This window comes from Tinamus guttatus, unplaced genomic scaffold (genome assembly GCF_059628265.1).
Source record: "Tinamus guttatus ecotype Peru unplaced genomic scaffold, ASM5962826v1 Tinamus_guttatus_pri_ptg000242l, whole genome shotgun sequence".
Classification (NCBI taxonomy): domain Eukaryota; kingdom Metazoa; phylum Chordata; class Aves; order Tinamiformes; family Tinamidae; genus Tinamus; species Tinamus guttatus.
The window spans coordinates 4,402,517-4,429,348 of record NW_028288776.1 but is presented as its reverse complement, the minus strand read 5'-3'; the positions used below and the strand labels follow the sequence as shown (position 1 = coordinate 4,429,348).

The following is a 26,832-nucleotide window of genomic DNA, read 5'->3' as shown; positions in this document are numbered from 1 at the left end:
CTAGAAATTCCTGATGGGGATATTTATAAATTCATAGATAGGAAGAACACCCTCAGATTATCTTGTAGCCAATTTTTAAAAAGGAGTTAAAAGACATTTCAGAGACATATCTGCTACATAATCACTTTTTCTTTTAATTCTGTCCATCTTGCCTCCTTTTTAAGGTGAAGGTTTGTACAGAACAATGGGTATAACTGCACAGAACGAGGAGTCAAACTACTCAGAAGGATTTAAGTCATCTCTCACATAGATCCTTTAGGGACATAAGAGAAGACAGTCAAGTACCAAGAAAATATTGGCTACAGAAGGTATGCAAGAAGAAAATGGGGAATTATTATCCTCCCATTCTTTCATTTATAACTCTGCTAGGCACCGTTTGTAGTAACCAAACCATTTTAGAGCAACACTATGTGAATAAGAAGAAAATACCTCTAAGTAATAAAAAATACAAATCAACAAACTGATGTAATGAAAGGTTTCAGTAGGCACTTTTAGTATTTACCCTTTGTTGGCATGATCTGTTAGTGAATCATCTGACCAATAACTACCACCTTCATTTTTATGTTTACACAAACATTTCTAAGAACAAATGTGAGTAAGATAGTCAAGAATTAATTTGTTTTTTAGTATTGCATATCCTGGCATACTGCAAATTTCCTGGCTTAGACTGGAAACTTCTGTGTTTAGTCATTGTTTTCCACTTGAAGTCTTGTGCGAATGTTGGATAGCTGGATGACGGATGCTTGAGCTCTTTCCTCATGCGTTAACATGGCTTAACTGTAATGACTAGGTCAAGTTCATCCGTTTCAGAAACTTAGCTCATGATTTTGGTCTGCTCATCAATCAATTGCTTTGCAGGCCTGCTGGTATCTCAGAAACAATCTGCTGCTTTAGCTGGTATCAATGGGCCTATCAACCAACCGATGGGCAAATTCTTGCGCTAAGGGAATGACTTCTTGGAGTCTTAATGTGACAGGATCAAGATCTACATTAAGACAGAAAACCTGTCTTTGCTTTGCCTGATGAGAAGAAACACCACAAAAATAAGAATGTCCCAAATTGTAGTGAACACTCCCTGTTATCTTCTGTGTCCCCCAATTTCAAATTTCACCAGAGAATGCTTCCCCTTTGCTCTATCTACTGCAACTCTAACCTCATTTCCAGGAGACGTTTCTCATTATCAAGAAGAAAAGAATTGAACTTCCTTGCTGATAGGGATGTTTAGAAAACAAAACAGCATTATCCGTGGTTGTACTTCCAGTAAGAGCAAACAGTCCCTGTTCAGATATCAGCAGGTGGAAATCTCAGCAGAGTGATGTTATGTTTGTTGTTAAAATTCCTGATGACCTTTCTTGTTTTTATTCCACACTGATAGTGAGTGCCTATTTATGTTGGTGCTTTTAACCTCCTGAACTGATTTAGGGCTTGTTACAGAACACCATTAATTTATATTTAACTACCTAGGAATTTCCTCCTTTAACTGCATTGGCCAGTGTCCCAATTCAGGCAATATGCCAGAATTTGTGGCTGCTTTATTAAGTACTTGATAGTGAAGCATAAAGGTCACAGTGGCCTATGTATTATCTGAATGACATAGCCATGAATGAACTATTTAGTGCATTCTGCTGAACCATACTTTTCTTAATGGAAGTGTTTTATACGTATTCTGAAATTAGTATTGAACATGTCAGGTTATTAGGTGTGTTTATTTTATCCACCTTCCTCAGATATCAAGCAAACCTAGGATCATGAGACCTGCTGTAAGATCTTTGAAGAGATTGCAACTTCTATTATATATTTCTTGTATCTACACAGTCTAAACAGTATGTCAATATGACAGTGCCCAACAAATAACATGTTCTTACAAAATGTCTCTTTTCTAATTTGAGCTGAAACATATAGTTTTGTTTAACACTATTGAGTCAGTACGCAATTCACAAATTACACCTGATTTTGAAAGGGGATATAATAGCTACATACTACTCAAGAAGCTTTATTTATTTGTTAAATGTATATGAGTCTTTAAATATTTAAGGTGTTTAAGGTGATATCCTTTATTATGCACTTATACTAGGTACCTAATCATCTTCCACACTACTGGCTTTATTTCCTGCCTACATTTTCCACACACGAGGTGTAATGAGGTAATTCCTAATCAGTCCTTGATCTACCTTAACTGTTTCGTGATTTGATATTGTGAATTGTCCTTCATTTATATATGATTTAAAAAAAAAAAACAAAACCCTCTGTGTCTGAAAATCTGGTGTAAGGCCCAATTAAGGTCCTCTCCCCCCAAAAAGACACATAAATTATTTTTCATTTTCTAATAAAGAGAATAATAAATATTACTACAAATAATACAAGAATTGTGGCTGGCTTTTTAAAACAATGAATCAGATAAATTCTTAGACTTCCAGAACTGGAACTTCCACCTTCATGTTTCTTCCACCTTCATGTTTCTATTGGCTGCCTACTGCTAGCTTTAGAACAGGGCAAGACTTTGACTCTTGAGCCATTAGTTCTGTATATAGAACAGCATCTGTAAATCAAAAAAGATGCACAATATTGCCTTATCTATATCCCCCTACTCAAAACCTTCCTTTCTATACAAACCCTTCATGTGAATGTTTGCCTTTTTTTTTAGAATTTCTCATTTATCTTGTGGAGTTGGGTAGAAATAATATAGCAGCTTGATAGAAGTTGCTTTATGGAAGTGGCAGAAAATGGGAGTCCTGAAGGATTGCTGATTTAGAAGAACTTGGTAAACTGAACTTTCCATGAAAATGGTGCTACATGTTTTGCTGTCAATGTCTGTGACCTCAGAAGTTGTTTCCATCTCAAACGATTATGGGCCAAACAATGTGACATTTTACTGAGGGATTTTCACTGACAGTTTCATTTGATTGAGGAGTCCCAAATCTGATCCTGTTTTATTAATTTCCATTTATCATGATCTAATTTATTACTTTTGTCTCCTAAAAATAAAGACTTGGTGTCGTTGATATTTCACGAATGTGATTAGTTTGAAAGATGACATTTGTATCATATACAAGGGGAAAAAAAAAGATTCCTGGAGTTTTGCAGGAAGAACTGTCAATAATGAAATCAAAGCATATAGTAATCACAATTTAAAGTTGCATCAAAAATTTAAGAAAGAAGATACAAAGGAAGAGGTATGTCTACCTGTTTATTTACAGCTAATTTGTCTGGTCTTTAGGGAAAAATTAGTACAAGGCTTGAGTATGTGTCTGGATTTGTAACAAGAGATTTTGAGGGCCTGATCACTGTACACTTCACTTGCCAACCAGCAATATGGTTCTTCATCCAAAAAACAGCTCTTTACCTTTTTTTTCCTAGCGTTCAGAGTTTGATAACCAAGAGGTGCCTCATGATTATCTAAGTGCATGCAAAATGTCTTTTTACCTCTGCCTATATGTTATACTGCTGTTTTAAGACTGTCTTTATTGAAAGTCACTGAACATGAACAGGAAATGCTAGTTTCTTCTTTCACCTTGAAACTTTGGGCAAGAAGAAATAGTAATGATAGGAAGAAATATCTTCATGAGTCCTGAAATGTCTTATATTTTCAGGAGTCCAAGGTTTTATAACAAACAAACACAGACTCCAAAACACATTCAGAAATGCTGAAGTCATAGTGAACAAAGCCAATGGCAAGGCTGAGCTGCGCTTCAGTCTTCTGTGGCTTTTGAACAGCCAGAGCAATAGTGAGACTCTAAGACTCATCCCTGTTTGACTCTTGCACCTAGACCTTTTCTTCTCACTTGGATAAGAGCGTCTGTCAAACCTGGTTTCATGCTGGCTGGTTGGCAAAATCTTGACTACACTAAAGAGCTGCTGCATGAGGAAGAGGAGATTTGCCCTTCCTCTGAGCTCTCTGAGCCCTGCCTCAGTACTGCAGCGCCAGGGGGGACTGTTCCCCCTTGCAACGCAGGAGCTTCCAGTAAGGCCCACAGCAATGACCGTGATGTGAGCTTTTTGGTCACTCCTTCTCCTGTTTTTGCTTTGAGTACTAATGGGAAATAGAAAAAGCTCAACCAGTATGAACAGCCTAGTCCCGCTATGGCCAGTTTTCGCTCCCTCCTAACCTTCCAACGTCAACATCCTACCTAAGCACAACCTCACAAAACCACCTCAGTCCATAGGAACTATTATTTTAGCTTTTCTCATACCAGCAGTACACAAATGTCTACACAGCTGAGCTGCAGACATATCTGCCCTGCTCACACCAATGCCTAACTTGCCTGCTTCTTTGAAGCTGACAGCACAGAACTACGGTGTGTGGAGGAGCACTTACTAAACCTGCTGTCTGAGAAGGCTGTTGGTAGTTTATATACTTATTTTGCTAATTCTTGTTCTCCTTTTCCCATCTCTGCATTAATTGAAGCTTTACTCTCCCTCCTTTCAGCAGACCAAGGCTTTTCTCTGGATATACTCTACAGTCTGTGTTTTCCTTCCTTACTCTTAACTCTATTTTTCCAAGTACACTGAAACATGTCTTCAGGATTTTCAGTTCTTCGCTTGATTATTACTAGGTTTATCCTCTTTAATGGAAGAATGATCTTGACAGTATTGAATTCACCAAGCAAAAAGCTCCAGTGTCCAACACCTAACTTACAGCAGCTGGGGAATTATACACATAGAGATATAAAATATCCTGCTGTTTGTTAATAAAATAGATTTTTGGAGTACAGATAGCACTGTAATGTTGAGAGTCTGCCTTCTGCAGCAGACTTTGGTTCAGTTACCCTTCTCTTAATTGTTTTCCCATTCCTTCAGTAATTACCTTATTTTGCATAAGACAGCATGCTTTCAGAAATGAAAATGTTAGCAGAAATTTGGCTTGGTCTGCTTGAAGATAGCCATTTAACCTCTGCACAAACTAGAGGGTTGTGAAGTAGTAGCAACTTTGCCTCATCCTTTCGAACAGAAATGTCTCCACTTCAGCAAGGAGGTAAGTGAAAAAATCCTGCTAGGAAAAAGGTACGGCACAAGCTTGTAGTCAGAAATCTCCATCTCAATTTACTTCCGAAAGAGGAAACTTAAAATCAACTAACTTTCCTGGGCAATAATTTATTTGGAGATTTTTTTTTTGATTTTTGATTGTAGTCTTAAAGAAGTGTGCGAATTTATAGTCACAATCACACCAAATTGAAAGAGAATTTCATTCTACTCTGTTCCAGAACAGTTTGCTTTGGCAAAATAAATGCCAAATGTGGCGTTTTCAGGAAGAAGGAGATTACACAGTGCTTTTAGTTGTCCCTGCGTGTGACGGGAGGTACTGCTGAGGGACCCGAGTGGCCTGTGCCACCACGTTGGGGCTGAAGCACGTTGAAGCAGTGCTACAAGCAGGGAGGCAAGTGAAACTTGTAGCGTCACTCTGAGCCTCCCTTTTGAACCACCTGCCTCCCCGAGGTGGGAGCAGTGCAAACCACGGCTGCGCCTGGGTAATAAATTTATTAAAAAGTTCTCCCTCCTTCTTAGAGCCGAGGGGTTCCTGGTGCTTCCTGGGCCGTGAGGTGACGGCGCCCGCAGCGCTGCGAGGGGCGAGGGCGGCACCGCGGACCGGGCAGCCCCTCCCAGCGCGGCGGGCCGCGCCGCTCCGCGCCCGCGCTGCCTCCGTCCCCCGCCGCTCGCTGCGGGGGCGAGGCTGAGCCCAGGGGCGGCCGGTCCCGGAGCGGGGCGGGGAGCGAAGGAGAGAGGCGGGCGGAGAGGCGGCGGCGGCGGCAGCCCGGGAGGCGGCGGCGGGAGCCCCGCGCTGCGCTCTCCGCGGAGCCGAGGTGAGGCGGCCGGGCCGGGGCGCGGGGCGGGGCGGCCCATAGCGGCGCCCCGCGGCGGTGCCGGCCCGCGGGCCCCGCGGCGCCTCGCCCCGCCTCCGCCCGCGCGCTCTTAAGGGCCGGCGGCGGCGCGGGGCGCGCGGCGCTCGGCGTGGGCGCGTGCGGGGCGCTGCGCGGAGGTAGGAGCCGCCGCCGGTGCCCGGCCCGCCCGGCGCGTCCCGAGGCGGGACCCGGGGGTGGCGAACGCGGAGCCGCCGGTTTTTGAAGTCTGAGCGTCAGCGGAGGGAGCGGCGGGGCTGGGTGCCCCACGGCGGGCGAGGGGAGTGAGCGGGAGGTGCTGGGGCGCTGCTCGGAGCCTAAACGATTAGCGGCGAGGGGAGAGAAACGAAATGCTGCTCTCGGCTCAAAGCTGCCCCGTTGGAGCTCTGCGTGTTTCGCTGTGGTTGGGTTGATAAATAGTTCTATAGCAGCAATAGGTTGCAAAAACCTTCGCTCGTAATTGCAATTTCACCACCAGCGTGTCCTTGCAGTTGCTCTGATCCATGTGCATTTTATGAACATGTGCATTATATATGTATTACATACATTTTATACTTTGTTTACCTTTCATACATCGAGACCATGAACATACTGTGCATTTTATCTATGCTCTGTGATGCACGTGGATAATTGCTTTACCCTGTGCCCAATGCACTAAAACATGATGCTGTATCATATCACTGAGAAAACAGGGAAATTAGATTTGTACCACAGGCGAATATTGTGGAATTTGTGCTTCAAATGTCACTGGAACAATGGCATGCTTTTTACAATGTGTGTTTATTTGTTTTTAATATTACAGATGCCTCTTGATTGCAAGACTGCTGAAATGTTTTGAGCACTGCCTCCCCTTTCCTAATCATGAACAGTTCAAAATCACCAGGACTGGCTGGATTTGGAATCTTAAAAAACACAACCTGCCACACAGAGAAGAAGATTTCAGTTTTCTTTTCAATAATCTTCATGACAGTGGGAATATTGTCGAACAGCCTTGCAATAGCAATTCTTATGAAGGCATATCAGAGATTTAGACAGAAATCGAAAGCCTCCTTTTTGCTCCTTGCTAGCGGTTTGGTCATCACTGATCTCTTTGGCCACCTCATCAACGGAGCCATCGCAGTGTTCGTGTACGCGTCCGATAAAGACTGGATTCGCTTTAACCAGTCCAACATTCTCTGCAGTGTTTTTGGCATCTGCATGGTGTTCTTTGGTTTGTGCCCGCTCTTCCTGGGCAGTGTAATGGCTGTTGAACGTTGCATTGGAGTCACTAAGCCAATCTTTCACTCTACAAAAATGACTTCTAAACATGTGAAAATGATGTTGACTATGGTATGTCTGTTTGCTGTTCTTATAGCTTTGCTGCCTATTCTTAGGTTTAGAGCCTATCAAATTCAAGCATCGAGGACCTGGTGCTTCTATAAAACAGAACATGTTGAGGACTGGGAAGACAGATTTTATCTCTTACTTTTTTCTTGCCTTGGGTTACTGGCCCTTGCTATTTCATTCTTGTGCAATGCTGTCACAGGAATTACCCTCTTAAGAGTCAAATTTAAAAGTCAACAAAGACAAGGCAGATCTCATCATTTTGAAATGATCATTCAGCTCTTGGCTATAATGTGTGTTTCTTGCATTTGCTGGAGTCCATTCCTGGTAAGAGCCTAACGTGTTTGCCAATTTTTAATGCGCATCGCTGTCTAAAACTTACCCTTTTTTATCCCCAGGTTTTAAGGCGCTCTAGTTGCGGTAACAGCTCCGTTCACATTTTAATGCATTAGTTCTGCAGCACGTTGCCTGTGATATATGTACCTGCGAGTCCGTAACTAAAATAATAATTTTATTCTGCACTTCTGATCATAAGTGAGACAGACTAAGCAAAATGTACCATGAAGAGTTTATTTCCGACGGAGCAGGCAGTGGGGAGGCAGAGTGATGGCTAGAATAAACTAGAGCAATTGCTGAGCTTGCTCAAGAAATTCAGTGAAAGCGTTCAGCAAGGTGGCTTATCTGTTTGGTCTTCACTGAGGTTTGTAATGTTCTTTACTGATCATAGTGTGTTCACTGTGATTTACTGCTACTTGCAAACTATCCTACGGGAGATAGCAGTTAAGAAACTAAAATTCTTCTTCTCTATTTACAAGTTTTTCTGGACTTTGCTTTAGAGTTATGTTAAAAAAATAGTTGCTGACTAGGGGTTAATATAAAAACTTGCTTAGGTCTGAACAAGCCAGGTTTGTAGTCTGGACAGATCCCTCACAGAGATTTCTCTGCGTACTCAGTGCTTTCTTGGCTGTCCCAGATGTGACTAAGGGCTGCTCGCTAGCACTGACTGTTGTGATTCTTTCAAAGCTGTGAGTGTTGATCAGGTTAGTGTGTTCTCTCCCAGGATGCTGTGTCGAAAGAAACCAGATTATGAACCGGAAAAAAATTTTGTGGGCTAATGTCTGATGGCATTAGAAAGCTAATATTAATTGTGTCTGTCTAGTGTAGTAAATCTGACTGAAGAAGTTTTAATTTTGTCTAGGGTGAGAGAGGTTAAGTCACAAATAATATTAAATCTTAATTTGTTTCCTAGAAACAAGGTCCCATAGTTTTCCACTGACGTGAATGAGGAGCAATTTTGGTTTTAGCTATGGGGTTCACAAAAATAGAAAATTAAGTCTGAGATCTGAATCAGATCCAGTTTTATCTCATCTGCTCACTGGCTATGCTATAGTATGGGGGTATCTGAACCAGTCCAGAATTAGTTCAAATGCTGACAGTAACCTAGCTGCAGAAGCTGAGTGTATTTAGCCAAGTAGCATCTAAATTTATCTTTTGTTGCAGAAATTTGGTCTAAATCCATGCTTCCCTGAAACGCACAAGAACTTGGTCACTTGTGTCAGTACAGACAGATTTTTTTTTCTCCCTTCTTTCTTGATTTTTCTAGATTTAGTCTGCAAAATATTTTAATTTCATGTTTGCTTTTGTTAGTGTCCTGACAGCTGTATATAGCAAATAGAGTAATCAGAACATGACAGCAAGCTTTTGTAATGTGTAGTTATTTCCAGATATCCACTCATCTCACTAGATTACTCTGGGGCAAACACAGCAAAATTATCAAGAAGAGCAACTGAAGCAATTGCTTTACTTTTCTATGAAAAGGAGTACATTATCCATTCTCAATATTTATTTTCAATTAATTGAACTATCCTTAATAATTGCAATTAATTTCATTTCAAAAGCCTTTGGGTGTCAAAAGAGCTGTTGTATTTGAAAATGAATTATTACTCCAGTAAATTTTTTTTCCAGAGCCTAGAGTTTGGCATTCTCCTCAACTGGTGAGGTAGGCCAGTGAATTATTTCTTGCTTAATTTTGTACTTGATAATTTTTGAGGCTGTGTTGCAGGAAGGTGCTGATGGAGAAGCAACCCTGGTTTGGTTGAGCAGGTACTGTATAAATTCTGGGTGCAAATCTGATAGAGATCTGAATGCTCAGAGAACACTTGGTACTTTGCTTTTAAATCTCTTTTGAAATGAGATGAACCCAGCTTTCAAGAAGATTAGCCTGGCAGCAAGGAAAATAGTTCTGTAATACAGGCAAATGTACATTTAAAATGAGAATTAAAAAAGGTAAAAATGATCAGTGTAACATAGGATTTAGTTCTTGAAACAAAGTTTCAAGGAAGTAATGATAGCCTTAGACTACTGCAGTCGGAGAAATGCAATGAGATGGGTACCTAAGAATTGTGTTATTTGGCTAGAGTCCAGAACAGTATAAGAATAAGCATATTTTTTCAGGGTGATATTTTCTTTTGTAGACTGTGCCTGGTCTACTCCTTGAAATGGATTTATGGTCACAGTTTGTTGCTTCTGTGATTTTTGTGTTTATTTAATTCTACATATGTGACTAGTCCCAGGGCTGGAGTTCTTCATCGATACTTTCTTATGTGGTAGGATCATAGAGTGTACATCAACGTTAATTCTGTGAATTACCAAATCTTTGAGGGTATTTTGCACACTGAACACAAACAGAATTCTATGTACCACATGAATTTAGCAATAGTTTGTTGGAATGACATGAAGCGTACAGATTAAGTGGAATAAAATTTTGTCAGGAACATACTGCTACACTGCTATGGCACTTTGAGTGCCATATGGCATTTTATGAGTATAAAGGGATTCAAAATTTATCAAGGCATATGATTAGTGATGATACAAATCCACACATCCTGCTTACCTGGAACCTCTCAGGGGTTTTCATTTGTGAAAAGAGTGATTTAGATTCTGTAACTTCATCTGCATATGCCTAAATAAATATTTCTTGAAAAATATATGAGCAGGTGTCTATTGACGAAGTTATAATAGCTAAATACATATTTGTATTGCATTCATTTATGTATTTAAACAGTTCTTACACAGTGCTGTACGTAAATCACAGGTAAAATCTGAACACAGAGAAATCAATAGAAAGCCTTCTATTTACTTCTAAAGATCATAACTTCACTAGACATGTGCAAATATATTTGCAAGTATATATATATAAACACATCTAGATAGGCACCCTTGCAAATGTGTGAAAGGACAGCAAATAGTAATTAATATGAGAAATGGATGGAAAAATCCCCATATAAAGCTTAAATAATACTTATTTTAGATAGCTCTTGATTTTAAATCTTGAGCATTTATAGAGTACCTTATTAAAGGCTGCTTGTTTTCTGTTTTTAAGTGTCCCCACATTTCCTTTTTACCAAATAAAATATACTTACAGTGAAATCCTGATCTTTACCATCCAGTATTAATCTCTGAATTGAGAATTTCACCCTTGCTGTCTGTCCAAGGAATGTGTGCATTTCTACAGTAAAACTTTGTGTGAGAATGACTTGCCTCTACCTAAACTGAAATCAGGTAAGATCAAACAAACCCTAGGAAGAGAAAGCAGAAGGCAACACAGTTTATGCTACACGTGGCAAGAGCTCTTGCTAAATCACACTTATTTAGTGTGATTATCTATCTGACAGCAGGTTTGGTTTGTTTATTTTTATTTTTTTTAATCTTTTCTGAGTTACACCAACTCTCACTGGGCATGGCTACTAAAATCGAGTTTGTCCAATACTTAATCCGTCTGCAGATTTATTTCACCTATATTTTAAAGTGGAATTACATTTTCAATCATTCTTCTGTGGTAAAGTTATTCTCTGATTTGACCCTGGCTCTTCCTTTGTGGTATCTGGTTTGAAACTGCTCTTGGCTTGTACACCTGCTCAGGGATTGTGAACCTTTTTGATGCTTTTTGCCCAATTTCCTTCAAAAGAAGCAGAAACCTGCTGCCGTCTTGGCTATGGCAGGCACATGCCAGCGCCTGTTGCTTATATAATGCAGATAATATGCTGTAATCTATTACAATCTCCCTTTTAAGATTCCTAGAGATGTGGAGCATTTTTCAAACGAAGAGGCCATTACATGGCTCTCACGCATCTCTGCCTGCAGTAGTTGGACAGGGGTTTTCTGCCCATCCTCTTTTGGAGCTCCCTCTTGCTTGCTTATTCAAAAATGAGCAGTGTTCTAGGGATTTGCCACTTTATGGAAATCCTGTAATGGAGCCTTGGGATGCGGGAGAAAGGACCATGAAGTCAGTCTAGGTTTTCTGTAAATAAATACAGAGAGTGAGGGATGTGCTGTCTGGGCCCTGATCAAGGGAACACAAGGGAAGAAGTGGTTCTTCCCTTGTGTGGAAACATTTCTCTCTACTTGGGGAGTTTAGAAGGGAAAGGAAATCACAAAAAAACTCACATGAAATTCATTAATTTTCTGCAAATTTGTATACCTGGTGATTTGCAGCAGCACCCTGCTCTGTGGCTATCAGATCCTAAATTGTCAATTCAAGTAGTTCTGCGCTGGAAGAGGTTATTCCAGAAAATGCCTTCTGGAGATACGAACTTCAGCTTCTCTCTACAATGAGTCATCCATTCTTAATCCTTACTAGTGTCTTATTCCTTTCCTAAGGATTTGTGAATTTTGTTGGATAAATTTGGCCCGTAGTGCTGGATTCCCAATGCAGATTGTTACTTCGGAGCATTTTGTGACAAGCACAAGTGATGAAATAGATGGTTATATAAAGCTGTTCTTTTGGCTGTGACTCTAAGTCTGTCTTGTCATGAAACAGCTTTTTTTGGGAGCTATATTTTTATGAGCGGATTCTGACTGCAGTGCAACAAGTTCTGTGGGGCTCAAAGCAAAAAGATGTTTTAAGTTTTGTTTTTGGAGTAGCAAAGTGAACATCCTGAAATTAGAGACAGGAGGGAGTTGTTTCAGAGTGATTTTTTTATACAGGAAAAAGTTATGATATGGAGAAATGTCTAATCCTTTTCATCTGTGGAACACAGTTTTGGCTTGAGAAAAATACTTTTAAATTTGATTATTAATATATTTTTCATACTTTAGTCTTACTACTTTCATTCTAGTTTTACCTTCCCTCTAATACAGAAAATAGCTATCCCTTGTGTTTGGTTTGAAAAGATGTCAGTTATTTTTTCATGTGATTAAACTGGCCCTCACTCATCTGCTTTTTTCACAGCCTAGATTAGTTTCTAGCAGCCTTTGCTCTTGCCCTTTCTTCCCTTTCCAATTAGTAATTTTAGCTGGCTCTCTCTGAATTCATCCCTGCATTGCGCTGTCCTCAGACTGTCTTGTGGAGCAGGGCTTGCTGGTGTGACTGGGTGCACCTAGGTCTGAAAGGAGTTTGTAGCTGGGCAAACTTCTGCCGAGGATGCGAGGCTGCTGCCCCAGGGTGCCGGTGCTCCGTCAGACCCAACGTTTTTACGTGTTGGCAGGGGTCAGCGGGTTGCATGCTCGGCATAACTCTCAGGCCGTGGTAATGCAAGGTATTTCACCTGCGTTTTTGTCCAAGGCGATCCTCTGCACACCCCGTTTCAGTCTCTGTGAGTGTAACTGTGTGCACTGTGTGACCGTGTGCCGTGAATCTGTACCCGTGTCACCCCTGAGCTCTGTCCCTCCATGCCTCTGTCCTGCACTCTTTTACTAGCAGGCTGCTTGGATTGCCTTTATACCCCTTCCATCTGTGTGAGCAATGGGCATCATTTACACGGGCTTATGGCTCCTTTGCTGCCCTTTGGATGCCTTTAAGTATTGCTGGTTTTATTATCTCTACAACAAAACAATAACTAAAAAAAATGTCACTTGTCTCGCGCAAAGCTGCAGCCACTTGGGCACTAATGGCACACAACATGGGCACTGCAAAATAGGAATTTCCTTTGAGCAAGAATAAAATAGTTTTCAATTTCCAGTCATCTATTTCTGAAGGGTGAGAGAGATCCTGTTTAGTATGTTTCTCTAGCTAACACTGCTGCTTTGAGTGCCACTGTGAAAATTGCTATCGGGGGAAAAATGTATTTTCTTCTTCAAAAAAAAAATAATGGTGATAATTTCTGTGGTCTAACTGGCTTTTGTCATTGAATCTATGTCTTGTTTTGCTGGTCTGAAATATGGGAAACCTGTTGTCTGTTGATGCCCTATGAAGATGGAGTGTGCTGCTAGAATAAAGCAAATAAAATTGATGTCTGCCCACGGCAGGACTGGTGACCTGCTGCAAGAGCCCCTGTGCCAATGGCCACAGAGACGTTACTGTTGTGTCTGCTGGGGCAGTGTGGTCTCAGGAGCCCAATTCTGCCACAGAGTATTTAATAAATGAACCAAAATTGTAGGGAAAGGAAAAGGCCAAATGTCTGCCAGGTATGGCTCTTCAATCAAAAGCATCCATCCTGTAATAATTATTACAGGTTTTTATTTCTTCTTCAGGCCTTGCTCTGTCAAAACAGGAGCAAACATTTGACTGAATAAAATGATCCCCAAGTTCCTCTGGAGAAAAAGAATTTATCATATGGGTTTGCTGGTCTTTCAAGGAAAGCTGGAAGAAGGGCTCTCCCTCGTATGGTCGTCTTCTAATTCCCCGCTAAGTTTCTCAATCCTTTAACACTGTGAAAATTCAATTCTTGCTGGAGTTCCTCTGACTGTGCTTATGCAGTTGTATCACTGAAATGTTACCTTGCCATTTTTACTATCAGGGCCAAAAAAAAACTTTATATTAAATCTCTGATTTGAGGAGTTAATAAGATTCTGGGGAAAAGAACACTCATTTTGATTGGAATTTTTGTTAGTCTCAAGACTTGTCATTTTAGCTGAATTTCCTGTGGAATAAAGTTTCCCTCTCAACATATTTTAGATTTATTAATTGATTTCAACCAGTTTAGGGGCAGTAAATAATTAATTTCTGCGTAAGCTTCATAATATATAGAGAGATGGGATGAGGAGAGATCGGGAACTGATCATGATTTTTCATTCTGTTGTGGATTTTTTTTAACAAAAAGATCTATGTCACCACAAAATTACTCCAGGGAAAGAGTGAATGTTTGCAGAGAAAACAAAAAAATCTTAATTTAATGCAATTAAAAATTCAGTCAAACTCTTTGAATTCATGTATGTTGCACTGGACATCCCTGAATTTCCATGTATTTTTAAAAATGTTGTTTATCTTTTTTTTTGCCTTATATTCTTAAGAGGAAGAGTGGGAAAATTTCCACAGGTTGGATGAGAAATGCAGTGTGTCACGTTAGGTATTCTCAAAAGAGAATGTCTACAGAAAATGATGCTGAATTTCAGAGATAACTGTTTTAGTTTACAGAAGTGGTCTGTGCCCATTTTCACCTTCTAAAATTTCTACAGTTCTGATCTCAAGCCTTTCTGAGAAGCATGAATCATTGCTTAAAAATGTTTTTAAATGTGGCCAGGGCACAGTTTATCATAGGCTGCTTATAAATTCAGTATTAAATGTGGCTATGCTTGTAAATCAAGTGTACACCTCCTTCACACAGAAGGCAGGGAGTTAAGTAGCTGTGAGATTCTCTCACCAGTAGAGAATTTCTGGAGAAGAAACGAACAGTGGAGAGCATATGGTCCTGTAGTAGTGATTTGAGCCAGGGAAGAAATAAGAGTAGAGAATCACAAGTGTCCACTACTAGACACTTTATAAAGCATAATTATAGTTTTATTATTTATGTCTACATGTACTGTTTAGAAAAAATTGAGTTAGAACACTTTTCTGAAACCAGAGTGTGCCAACAAAAAAACAGTGAAAATGTAGGGAAGGTAGAATTTCAGCAACATGAAAACATTGCACTTTCAAAATAACATAGTCCTCTTTTTCTTTTAAAATTGATTGTCACTTTAATTTTAAATGTATATAGTATAATGTATATATTAAAATAAAAAGATCTAAACATTGAAACAAATATTTAATTCCAAATCGTTGTGATTTTCACATATTTTTTTTTTCCAGATTTGAAGTTGGCATCCCTACAGAACAAATTTTGAAATCCTGAGGCAAATATATTTGCCATTCAGGACCTTGCCTTGCTTGTTGAGACGGGTCCTTTCTGAAGTTCTGTGCTTGATATTGAAAAGGAAGCCTGTATGAGAGGTTACATCCTAATTTTGTTTAATATTCGACTGGCTTGTTCTTGTTTCCTAGACGTGACACTTATTTGTGCCTTTCTTACTTGAAAATATCTTGTACGTCATAACCATTTATGGAAAATGTCATACAGCGCATAATTATTATTGGGTTGTTATTTTAAGAAAGATCTTTTTTTCCCGAGTATCAGAAGTCTTTAAATGGTAAACTTGTTGCTGAAAAGTCTCCTGGACAAAAACAGTCTTATGAAACGTTTCCAGAAACCTCTCTATATTGACCAGCTACAACTTGAGAGACTTCAGTGTTCCTTATACTTTCATATATCCTATGAAATACTATTATGGTGTTAATTCACAATCTTAGTTTTTTACAGTGGTGATAAGGAGCTTCTGCCAGAATGTATTCATCTCAATGGTAGTGTATAATCAGCTCATCTTTGAGACCATTACTTGTAAATGCTTCAAGTGAAATACCTTGTTAAGCGCTTTAAGACACCACTTTTTAAGTATAACTAGAAAGGCAGTGGCAGTTTTAAAATAGAACAATTTTTCCCTGATTCTAATTTTCATTCTTATTTAATTGGCTTTTAAGACTAAATTCTTTACATTAAAGTATTCACAAATTGTTGAATCTTGCCTGGTTACCTGTGTTACTAAACTCTCTGAGAAGTGTCTGTTTAGCACATGTGTGTATAGTGCCCTGCAAAACAGGAGTGTAGTCCCATATTGGGCTCTGTAAAGTACCAATGGTCAGAGCTCTGCTGGCAGAGCAGTGCAGAAATTGTGTTAGTGTTACAGTGAAGCTTTGGTAATTGCAATTCATTCTTCTCATACTGGATGAGGTGAAATAGCTGCTGAGTGTATGGTGACCCTGAGCCGTGCTCTGAGTAATGCAATTCTCCTGCTGAAGGATTCCACCCATCCACTGCAGGGAAAGGCAGAGCATTTTGCAAGCCCCTTTTCAGGCCCTGTTTTTAGTGGGCAGCATGAAGACCTTCTTCAGTAACGCACAGGTTTGAACAGCTTTGGAGCTGACTTTTCTGTACAAAGGCTGAAGATAAGGCTTTGCGTGAGTAGTGTCCTGGACTGGAGTTTTCAAGAAAATTAAGCTTCAATACTAAACTCATGGAAGCAGAGGATCACTTTGTCATTGGAGAAGTAACAGTTAATGATCAATCTTGAGTCCCCAGCCAGTTGTCCCAGACCTCTGTGTTGACAGCGACTGTAGGTAACTTAGCAGTGCTCTGGACACGTTTGCTCCATGGGCACTCCAGAGCTGCAGGAATGAATGAGGATATATAGGATGTAGTGAGTCTGCTTTTAAGCATCCTTGTCCCCCATGCTTTGAATAATATTAGGCTGTGGGGATGTGGGGAGGAAGAGCCATCTGCCCATGGGCATGTGGGCAGCTACAGTCCCTGCTGCCTTACGGCATGGAGAGGCATTAAAACTTTAAGAGAAGCAAGCACAAAGGAGGGAATACATTGCATATATGGTAAACATAAATAGGCATAAAGTATAACTGCAAATTAACCTTTTTTTCTCGTCATTTCTTAGGCAATTTCACTGAAGGACTGATTCCATTAGTAGATAATATGTCGTTCATTATTTTGGACCAAGAACTATTTGAGGTCTTGCAGGCACAGTCACACATCAATACTATTCTGCATTTCTGAATTCTAGAAGAGACTAGCATATGGTAGTATGTATATGATGACTAAATCATTATGGAATTCTTTCCCCTTCTTTGTACACCTCTAGCATGCATGGATGTCTGTGGTTTTGGTGGTTCTTGCTGGAAAGTCTGTGTTTATGTGGCATTTTTATGAAATCAAGGAGCAATCTGTCCAAGGAATCCTTATAGAATTCTGCCTACTCTGAATCGTTGTATTCTTACATGAATAACAAATATGGCCGAAGAACAGCATTCTTTATAGAATAACATTTCTTTGCTCTCGAAGAAGTAGGTAGCAGATTTTCCTGTGGTTGGTGAGTGCTGAATCTGTACCGTGTCTTTCTTCAGGCTTGTAAATCTAGCCAAGAGTGACTTTAGAAAGCAAGCAGCATGAACGTGGTGATGTTTGAGAGTCCACTTCTAAGCTGCTGTTTCGATCTTCTACAAAGTAGTGATTAAATGTGGTATTCATTCTATAACCATGGACCTTTACTTCTTTCCTATCCCCTCCCAGTTTTATCTGTTGCTGTGTTTCTTATGCAGTTACAGAAACTACTTTCCTGTAGTTATTTGGAGATTAACTTCATTCTTAGTGACAGTTTCATTGCTTATAAACCAATGAGATTGTTTAACCATTAAAAATGTGATTGTTTTCTAATTGAGTATGAAAACCTGAAAGAGCAAAGCAATAAAAGAGGAAATGATAGTCCATTTTCAGGGTCTGAAGCTTTTCCCAGCTGACCCTAATGGAAGAATGAATGGACCCTAAATAACATACGGTTCTTCTATCCCCAAATGATTACTTTGTTTGATTGCATTTCTCATGACAGTCATTATTATGCAGTATTTGAAATGCTCTATTACTTTCTGGTCCCAAGAGATTTAGGAGTTATACTGTAAAGTTTATCTAAGCATTTATGAGCGATGAATATTTTCATCTCATCTATATGATTTATTTTTTGGTACAAGAGATTTTTGCTATTTGTTATATTATTAATCAGCATCATGTTTCTTACTCTATGCAAGTTTGCTTTTCTTTTCTGAACTTTCAAACATGGAGCTCAAGAAACAGCTGGTTTATTTGACTCTGATATAGACATTATCTTTTCATTATTAAGCAAATTGCCTTCAGTTTTCAGGTCTAAAAATCTTCTATATCCACGTCTATTCTACTTTTTCTTGAAATAAGCTCATCAGTTAAGCTGTGAGAGTAATTACATTCTCAGCTAATTGAACCAAAGTATTTGTTATGTTCAGAGGAGGGCTTGAAAGGAAGGAAAGGACTGTGAATCCAAGTTGGATTTTGGAGAAACAAAGTGAGGGCACCAGGAATACTTTGTTCAAGATTAATTTGAATTTATGTTGCTACAAACCAGGTACAGATAGGTATCCTGCAAGGAATGGAAGATTAAAGCTCCAATTTCAGTTGAAGTTTGCTACCTTGTGCACACACACACAAAATCCTTCTTTTGGATAATGTTTACTTCATAATTGTATTCATGCCTCATATAGAGCATGATAACACCAAAGACAGTTGTTAAAATGTAAATCGTGAATATAACATCTTAGCACATTTTATTTTTTTTGTTAGGAATTTTTCATAATTTCTTATATGCATAAAAATGTCATTTCAAATGACATACTTATGAATGTTTGTTTAGAAAGTATGTTGCTATATATTAGTATTTTACATAAAGCTATAAAATCACAGATGATGAAAATGTCATGCTGTAGAAATAGAGTGCAGCAGCATAGAGAAGTCCTCAGTGGGCTTGGGCCTGCATAGGAAGAGCAGAAAGCCCTTCCAGAGCGGCTGTCTGGCAGCAGTGAGAAGTGATTATACTGCTAATTCGGCTGTGGCTGAACTGCTGGATAGCAAATACCCGCAGAGCCTTAATTTAATAAAATGGCTTTAGAGCATGTAATATATTGTGCTATTGCAGTCCCTTCTTTGGTGCTCAGTTGATGTCCTGCCAGATCTGTCTTACTGATTTTGAAGGGTGATCAGATCAGCCATTATTATTAATGTGGATTATGCTTGTATTAAAACTCAAAGGAAGAGGAAGGGATTTGGGAGAGTCTGTAAGATTCTCGCAGGGGTACAAAGGAGGAATTTCTGAAGGCTAATCTACAGAGAAGAGAATTTCTGATACTTATGTTTGCACAAAACAAAACTGGCCTATCTACTCTGCTTTCCAAATCAATCTCTGGGTGACCTGTTTTTAGACAGTTTCCTGAAGCCAAGGGTAGGGTCAGGATTTAGAGGCTCTAAGTTGAAATGCATCAAAGTACTAATACAGTTTCTCTTGTTTCCTAACCAACTGTAACGTCTGCTTCTTGTTTTGACTGGCTGTCGTTGAGCATTAACAGGAATGCGAGTAAGCGGCAATGCCATTTAGCTTATTAGTTGTTCTCATATAAGTGAGATCCAATTGGAAGGGAAATCAAAGGCATGATGTTTATATTTGGAGTGGTGTGAAGCTTTGGAGCTTTTTTTTCAATTTGTTGCATTGAGTTTTATCCCTTGGGGCAATGACAATTCTCTGATGCTATCTCCTAGATGCAAAATTGAAGAAGTCAACAATTTCAGAATGTTTTCAAACTTTTCCATCAGACTTTCTGGATCTTGCAAAGTAAGCTAGTGTTTTGTGAAACCTGATTTTGGAAAAAAAGTAACGTCAATGTTTAATGTAGTGTGTCAAGTTCTTGCCTGACACATATTTGGACTTCTCTCTGTTTATTTTTAGGGACAGGGAAATCTCAGGTCTTTCCATATGCTAGTGAGGACTAACGTGAGTCAGAACAACTTTATAATCTACGAGCAGACAGCTTTGATTAAAAAAGTCAGTGTTTTACACTGAGGTTGTTATAGTTACAATTCAACCTTTCTTTAGGAATGTACTTGTTTTATCATATGGTAATTTTTTTTTTTTTTCAAACTAGGGAGACATACTGCAGCTGTATGCATGTAAACATTATATAGCTTAGCAAAATACTACTCAGATTCCTAATTCTTATATTTCTAGGTATGTAAAAAAATATAATGAGTGAGTTATTTATTTACCAGATAAGGATTACTTGATTCAAACTGCTGAATCTGTGTGGGTATTAAATTCAGTTAAAGACATCAAAGGCAACCAGATATGAATGTAATCACATTTCTGCTTCTCACTCTCCTGCTTATGTACTGGTTGCTATTGGGAAGAGAGCAGAATTCCTTAATCATACTAACTTGATGAGCCTATATGATAGGAAAAAAACTCTAGTTTTTGAGTAGCTTTCCTGTCTTTCAACATATTATTGAACAGAATTACTGAAGTAAGAATAAAAGATGTGTCCTTCCTGTGCCGGCGGAAGAGGTCCCACTCTCAGACATTAGCGGAGTGCGGCAGCGCTTGTTCCAGTTCCTGAGCCAGTGACTTCTGCCAGTTCAGGGACATGGCTTTCATAAACATATGGAACAAATACAGGCTGTTTGAATGTTTTAATTCAAGCGCTTTAAATAGATGGTGGAATAGTAGGCCTTTTTGTTGTTTATTATTTTAGAATGTCTTAGTATTTTTTTTAATTTAAATTGAAAGGAAAATATTGAAACAAAAATGTGATAAAGCAGCAAATCTTCATTCTACCCTTCTTTAGCTGGAGTTTCAGATCTTGTTCTACAATTCATGAGACTACTTTTATAGAAATGCTCCAGTAGCCAGGATATGTTTTCCTCTTTGACCTCTCTCTGCTAGGATAAGCTTCCAGTTGTTTTCACTTGTCTTCCATCCACTTTTTTTCTCAGAAGATGTGGAAGAGCTCCCAGTATAATGCAAGCTCTTTGGAGAAGTGGAGAAGCTGTTCCGCTTCACAGCTAGAGGCTGTTTTATGTAACGTGTCTGTCACTACTGCCACTCTGCCATAAGAATTTTAGGATAAAATGGAACTGGATTGAGATTTCTGTGTTAGCTCAGGCCTGTATAGGAATCTCCACATCACAAAGCTTTAACAAGTCAGGCTACCATTTTATATTCCTTTTAGTAATACAAATAAGCAGTATTTTAATTCTGAATAATACTCCCCAATAATTTAAGTAACATGGTTAAAATAATCTTACTTCATGAAACAAAATCTTAGGTAAAGTGTTTTATATCAACACTTCCAGTAATGGGATTCCCAGCTGAGTTTCTTAAGCATTTAGTTATGTATATAAGCTCTACTTATGAGTTTAAATATATTACTTTGTGCTTATCCAGTATTCACAAAGAGTAACAAATGAAGTCCTGCTAATGAAGCTTCTCCAAGTGTTGGAATACATATAACTATATAACAAATTACCTTGCCTGATTGTTAAATGGAACTTGTAAGTAAATTTATAATCAAAACAAAGCAACTTTGTTTTGCCAGTAACATAAACATAAAAAAAAAAAAAAAAAGGTTCATGTAGAGGTGATTGATACTAGATGGAAAAGAATCTCACAAATTTTCTAGATAACAATACTATTTTTGAGAGAATTGAGAAAACAATACAGTTTTACAAAATCCTAGTGGAACTATCAATTATTTATTAATTTACAGGATGCAAGATTAAAAAGAAAATGGAATTCTGAAGAACACACATAAACATCAAGAAGTAGGTTAGCAAGCTATATGTCTGTAAAGTCATCAAGTAAAGTCATTGGTATATGAACTCCACGGTGCTGTTCCATGCCCAGCTCTACTTGCATGAGTAGGAAGTAACCTATCCGAGTCTGGCTTGCGGTGTGGGACTTCTTGTGAATAAAATGTAGGACCGTCCTGAGAAAACATCCCGTGCAAGAGCCAACAGAGTTGTCCAAGTTTGATGTCAGGAAGGAATGCACCCAACAGTGGTAGGGTGAAAAGCAGATTCAGGGAACTGAATTATAACTGTTTGTGTTGGCATGATGTTCAGACATTCCTTATACCGGTTCCCAGCTGTGCTGCTGCCAGTCTTACCAGCTTCCCTAAGAACATTTCTGGGACTCTTCTTTGCTCCCACAAATGTCCATATAGAAACGCTTAACCAAATCCTCAACCAATAAAATGCGATCTCTTTTTATGTGTTCATTCTGTTCCACGCTTTATGTTTATACTCAGATATTGTGAGGTATAGGCAGGGCCCAGGAGCACAGTGAGTTATTTGCAGAGACATAAGAGGTTTGCTGGATTCTTGAGTGGTAGCTACCACTCTGCATTTTCTCTCTGCATTTCCTCTTTTTTTATTTTTTTTAATCTTTTTTTGTAACGTATCTTGTGCAAATACCAGTCCCTGGACTGGACAGACTGACCCTGCCTTTCAGTGCCCAATAACTCATAGTATTAGTTGGAAAATATCCTGTTTCTTAGTTAGTCTATCACTTTAAAGGCTTTGGAACTAAAAGCCTTGTAGTGTTTCATCCTTCTACCAAAAAAGTCTTCATGTGCTTTTAACATTAATAGTGGAGATAGATAATTTACCGTCTACTGGCAGATTCCTGGCTTTGCATTGCTGGGCGTTCTTCACACAGGAACTCAGGTTACAAAACTTCAGTGGCAGAACGCCCACGAAGGAGGTCTCTGCAGGGCATGAGCCACCGTCAGCCTGGTTTTCACCAAGTCTGGTGTTCACAGCTCAGGCTGCAGCTCTGCAAAGAAGGGCATTACATGGGGAGCTGTAGTGAGTTAGTGTAGCTTTGGGATATCCTCTGCCAGCCAGCAGCAAATCTTGTTGGTATGTGCTGGAAAATGAGTGCCCTCACTGGTGGGAAACCACTGAGACAGCGATGGGCTGGTGAGGTCCTTCCAAGTGCAGCATTTCTGTTGCCTCCACAGGTGAATGAAGCCCTCTCTGTCCCCATTAGCAAGAGGAGAGATAGCGGTGGCCTTTGTCACCGTGGCTTGAATTGTGGTAGAAACCTCTGAACCCCTTCTTCTCTGAGGTAAATGAACTGTGTTCTGTTGCAGCTTAAGATTTATGAAGCTCTTTGATGAAATAAAGGTGCTGTATTCATTAGGCAGACTTTTTTTTATTTGGAAAATGTGAAAAAAGTTAATACCCTTTGTAAAAATATTCTGGTTTGAGATAACAGTGGCCTATATACTTGAACAAGCCAATTCTGGAATAGCCTTGGCATGCTTTGCTACCCCAAATTCTGGCTAATTCGTTAATCTTTACAGAAATCCATCCTTATTTTTGGAGGATGCTCTCTGGCTGGTTGCCATCCTGTGCTCAAGTTTAATCAGTAGTAGGTCAGTAGAGACAGATGCATGTCTTCTATAAAACATGAGGGGTTTTCTAGAATGATGTTACATGCACAAAAATGTTTATTTTGTAAATAAAATGCTCTGAAGGCAGAAAGATAGAAGATAATCCTGAAATGATTTCACATATTTACACGATCTTGTGATGTACTTTTTGATATGTAACTTAAAAAAATATTCCATCTTTCAGGTGACTATGGCCAGAATTGGGATAAATGACAATCATTCAAAGGACACCTGTGAAACAATACTTTTTGCTCTCCGAATGGCAACGTGGAATCAGATTTTAGACCCCTGGGTATACATTCTTCTTAGGAAAGCTGTACTTAAAAACCTGTACAAGATTACCAGGGGATGTTGTGGCATGCACATCATAAACTTGCACATGTGGGAACTCAGCTCCATCAAAAATTCTTTAAAGGTTGCAGCAATATCTGAGTCACCGGTAAGTTCCAAACAAATAAATCTACAGCCGCTCAGTGCTACAGGGCAATGAAATTAAACATGGTGTATGAAGAAACGATGGAGGCAAGGATCATACACTGGCAGTGCCCTAAATGCATCCTTGTAAGGCTCAGTGGTTTGATATTTGTTTAAAATTGTGAGTGGTTTGCTTTTGTTGCTTACCAGTTTGATATTGCTACTCCAAAAGTTGCACTTGAATGTTTTAAGTCACTTTGGAATGCGTTCTTTCCAAAACTAGTAATAAAATAATGATAAATCATCATATATTTCTCATTCCAGGTACTTAAGTGAACAGAGTTCCTTACACACAGTAAAGTACACAAGCTTCTTAAGAATCCTGCCAAAATTCTTAAGAGCACATTCAAGTGAGAAGATTGTCTCCAAGGTGTTTTTAGAGAGGAGTAGGTTGTATCTATGAGTGATACCCAAAAGTTCTTTTCAGAGTTGTTGTTTCCTAGGGCTAAGTTCCACCATCCTTTCCATAAGGGTACTCTTTGCTTTGAGGCATTGACTTTTTCCATTTGGATGTATAAAAGACACTTTGCTTGTGTCCAGCTTGCTAAATGATCTAGTTTGTTTGGTTCAGTGACTTGAGCTCTTAAGTATTTACTGTTCTGCCAGTTTTTTTTGAGCTGCAAACTTTATCAGTGGAAAATTTGCTTTCAAATCCCTGATAAAATGCTAGGTACCATGTGATCCCCATGGGAATTAGAAGCAGATCAGTTCAGCTTGTTTACTGTTACATTTCTTTGATATATTTATCAGTTTTTAGTCCGTTCATTAGGTTTTAACTAACAGACAGACATAAACTTATATAGTCTGTATAAAGAACAGTTTTATTTTCCCTCAACTGAAGCAAGTTTCCTGATGAATTCCCCTCATGTGTTGAATGCATATATTGAAAGGCCTGTAAGGAACATCTGCTTAATTTATAAAAGGTCACACTTGTCTCACATTAAAAATTTGTGAACAGATGAGCACCTTTGCAGGTAACTGCACTGTGAATGTGTGTTTGTTTGTGAAAACAAACTGTGTACTCAGTTCTTGCAAGGTCTGCACCTTAAGTGCTGGGTATATTGAGCGTATTTGATGGTACAAGAAAGTTTCCAGCACTTCACACAAGGAACCCTTTAATGCTGCTAGAAAAAGCTTTAATTTTTTGACTGTACTTTGCTTAAAAGCAAAAAAAGAGAGAGTAGTGGAAACTTTGTAGCAGAGAGATTGTTTTAAGAGGCAAATGTTATTTTTTACATACTTATGTTCAAATAGCTTCATTAGTGAACCGTTGGTATATTTCAATGAAGCAGTTAAAAATTAATCCATCAAGACAAACTGAGGGACCAAAACTGTTCACAAAATACAAATTCATGTTGTATGTGAGAATAGTTTGAGTCGAAAAATAAAAAATCAAAAGGTTTAAATATTTTTTCATTTAAAGATTCCTTCATACTTTAAAAAGGATAAAAATAAGTGGGTTAAATCACCCAATAATAATGAAATTTTTTTAATGTGATTTAATTCCTCATTTCTAGAGCTGATAAAACACGTACAGAGCTGATGCTGATATAAATCAGGCACCGTGGCTTCATGTCGGTTCTGCTGATGCCTGTGAGAGTGTTAAGTCAGTGCTCAATCTGGCCTTTTCATTTCATAGACTGTGATGCCAATGTATCTGTTGACATAAATTATTTGTTGTTTAAGAGAGATAGTTGTTTCAGCAACTGCAGAAAAATATTGGTCCATAAATTGTAGAAATATTTGATCAGTGAATGAAGCTCATCAATGTTCCATTTTGTTATGTGAATAAATGTACTTGTGTATTTCATACTGGTTGAATTGTAAAACAAACAAAAAAGTTTATATGTATATGTGATTTCTTATATTTTGTGTACTGATACGTATTGAATGTAAAGAGCCTGTACTGAAGTGCAGACCCTCATTAAAGTTATCAAACTGTACCTCGAGACTGATGATATTTTTGTCTGACAAAAGAGAGCCTAAGTTACTGAAAGATAACCATGACTACAAAGATTCACATTTGCTTCACACGAACCAGCGCCTTTCACACATGTGGTAATAGCGTGAAGGTAGCTAGGAGGACAATGAGAATTTAAATAGAAGGTGTTACTCTAGCTCCACTTTATTTTTATATGAGTAGCCCTGCTCAAATTAAGAGGTTATGGCAGATAAATCTAACTTGTGATGATCCATGCTGAGGAAATGCACAACTGAAGGCAGCTCTGAGAGCGTTCAGTGCTTGGGTTAACGTGCTTCTATTCAAATAATTGTCGACATACTACATAGGCTCTGATTAGTTTCACATACACTAAAAAATGCAGCTTTTCTGCTACTATTTTGTTTTGCCTATTGACATGGTAGCCTACACAGACAGCACAGGATACAGTCACCCATGGATCTGTTACCAAAATGATTTGATTATCATTGCATTTGGTCTCATAGGAGAGTCAGCAATGTGCTGTATTACGTGAATAGTAAATTGTGTGGCTTACAGAATATAAGATTTAAGAAAAAAAAAAAAAAAGGAGAGCTTCACACTAGGATCTGAATATTACCCATGCAAGGAGAAGAGGGTAGTGGTGAGTAATGATCTCTTTGGAGCTTGGCTATGTCTGCAGTCATTAGCTGCCTGTAATGAGTGTCTCCAGAGCAGGCAGGGGCAGTGAGTGTTCTGGTGGAAGAAAGTTGAATCACATTCCTGACTAATGACCAAGGAGATCCTTAAGGTGGGAAAGAGAAAGAAAAGGTAAGCTATATAAGAAAGCATGATATTTTAAACCAGCTTCCAAAGGCAAAGGCGACATCAGTAACAAGTTGCTCATCACAGGGATTACACAAATACCTGTAGTTTGTTAGCTAGATGCAGAGATGTGCGTGCAGAAAAGTTCAAGGTCTTTTCAATCTGATTGTTGAGACAAAGCTTGCCCTTTCTATTACTTCGGTGTTCATTTTCAGATATTTGTATGTAAAGATTTATTTGATTTTTACTTCTGTTTGATGTTAGGAATGAGCTCAGGATCACTAATAAACAACATGGACCACTTCTGTAGTCAAGTGATCCTTAAAAGCAGAGTGTCGGGACCTTCTAGACAAGTTTAGCCTGCTGATAGACTTCCCAGGAGCTTATTGGTA

The 26,832-nt window shown here is 38.9% G+C and overlaps 1 protein-coding gene across 3 annotated transcripts; it reads left to right on the top strand.

Moving 5' to 3' along the window:
* Positions 1-6,640: 6,640 nt before the first annotated feature.
* PTGFR (prostaglandin F receptor) lies at positions 6,641-24,031 on the top strand. 3 transcript variants are annotated; one of them, XM_088526068.1, is made up of 3 exons: positions 6,641-7,484; positions 23,408-23,662; positions 23,962-24,031. In XM_088526068.1, exons 1-3 carry the CDS (start codon positions 6,696-6,698, stop codon positions 23,971-23,973), a joined length of 1,056 nt encoding a protein of 351 aa, XP_088382194.1. In that variant the 5' UTR covers positions 6,641-6,695; the 3' UTR covers positions 23,974-24,031. The 3 variants fall into 3 exon arrangements, with proteins under 3 accessions (XP_088382194.1, XP_088382195.1, XP_088382192.1); XM_088526069.1 differs by having other exon boundaries at positions 6,641-7,163; positions 23,408-24,031; XM_088526066.1 differs by having other exon boundaries at positions 23,408-24,031.
* The last annotated feature ends 2,801 nt before the right edge of the window (positions 24,032-26,832 follow it).

What these genes read in the sequence shown, in the direction of transcription:
- PTGFR (XM_088526066.1), top strand. Translation starts at nt 6,696, where the DNA reads ATGAACAGTTCAAAATCACCAGGACTGGCTGGATTTGGAATCTTAAAA. An exon ending in TTTGCTGGAGTCCATTCCTG is followed by an intron (nt 7,485 to 23,407) that starts GTAAGAGCCTAA and finishes TCCATCTTTCAG; the next exon opens with GTGACTATGGCCAGAATTGG.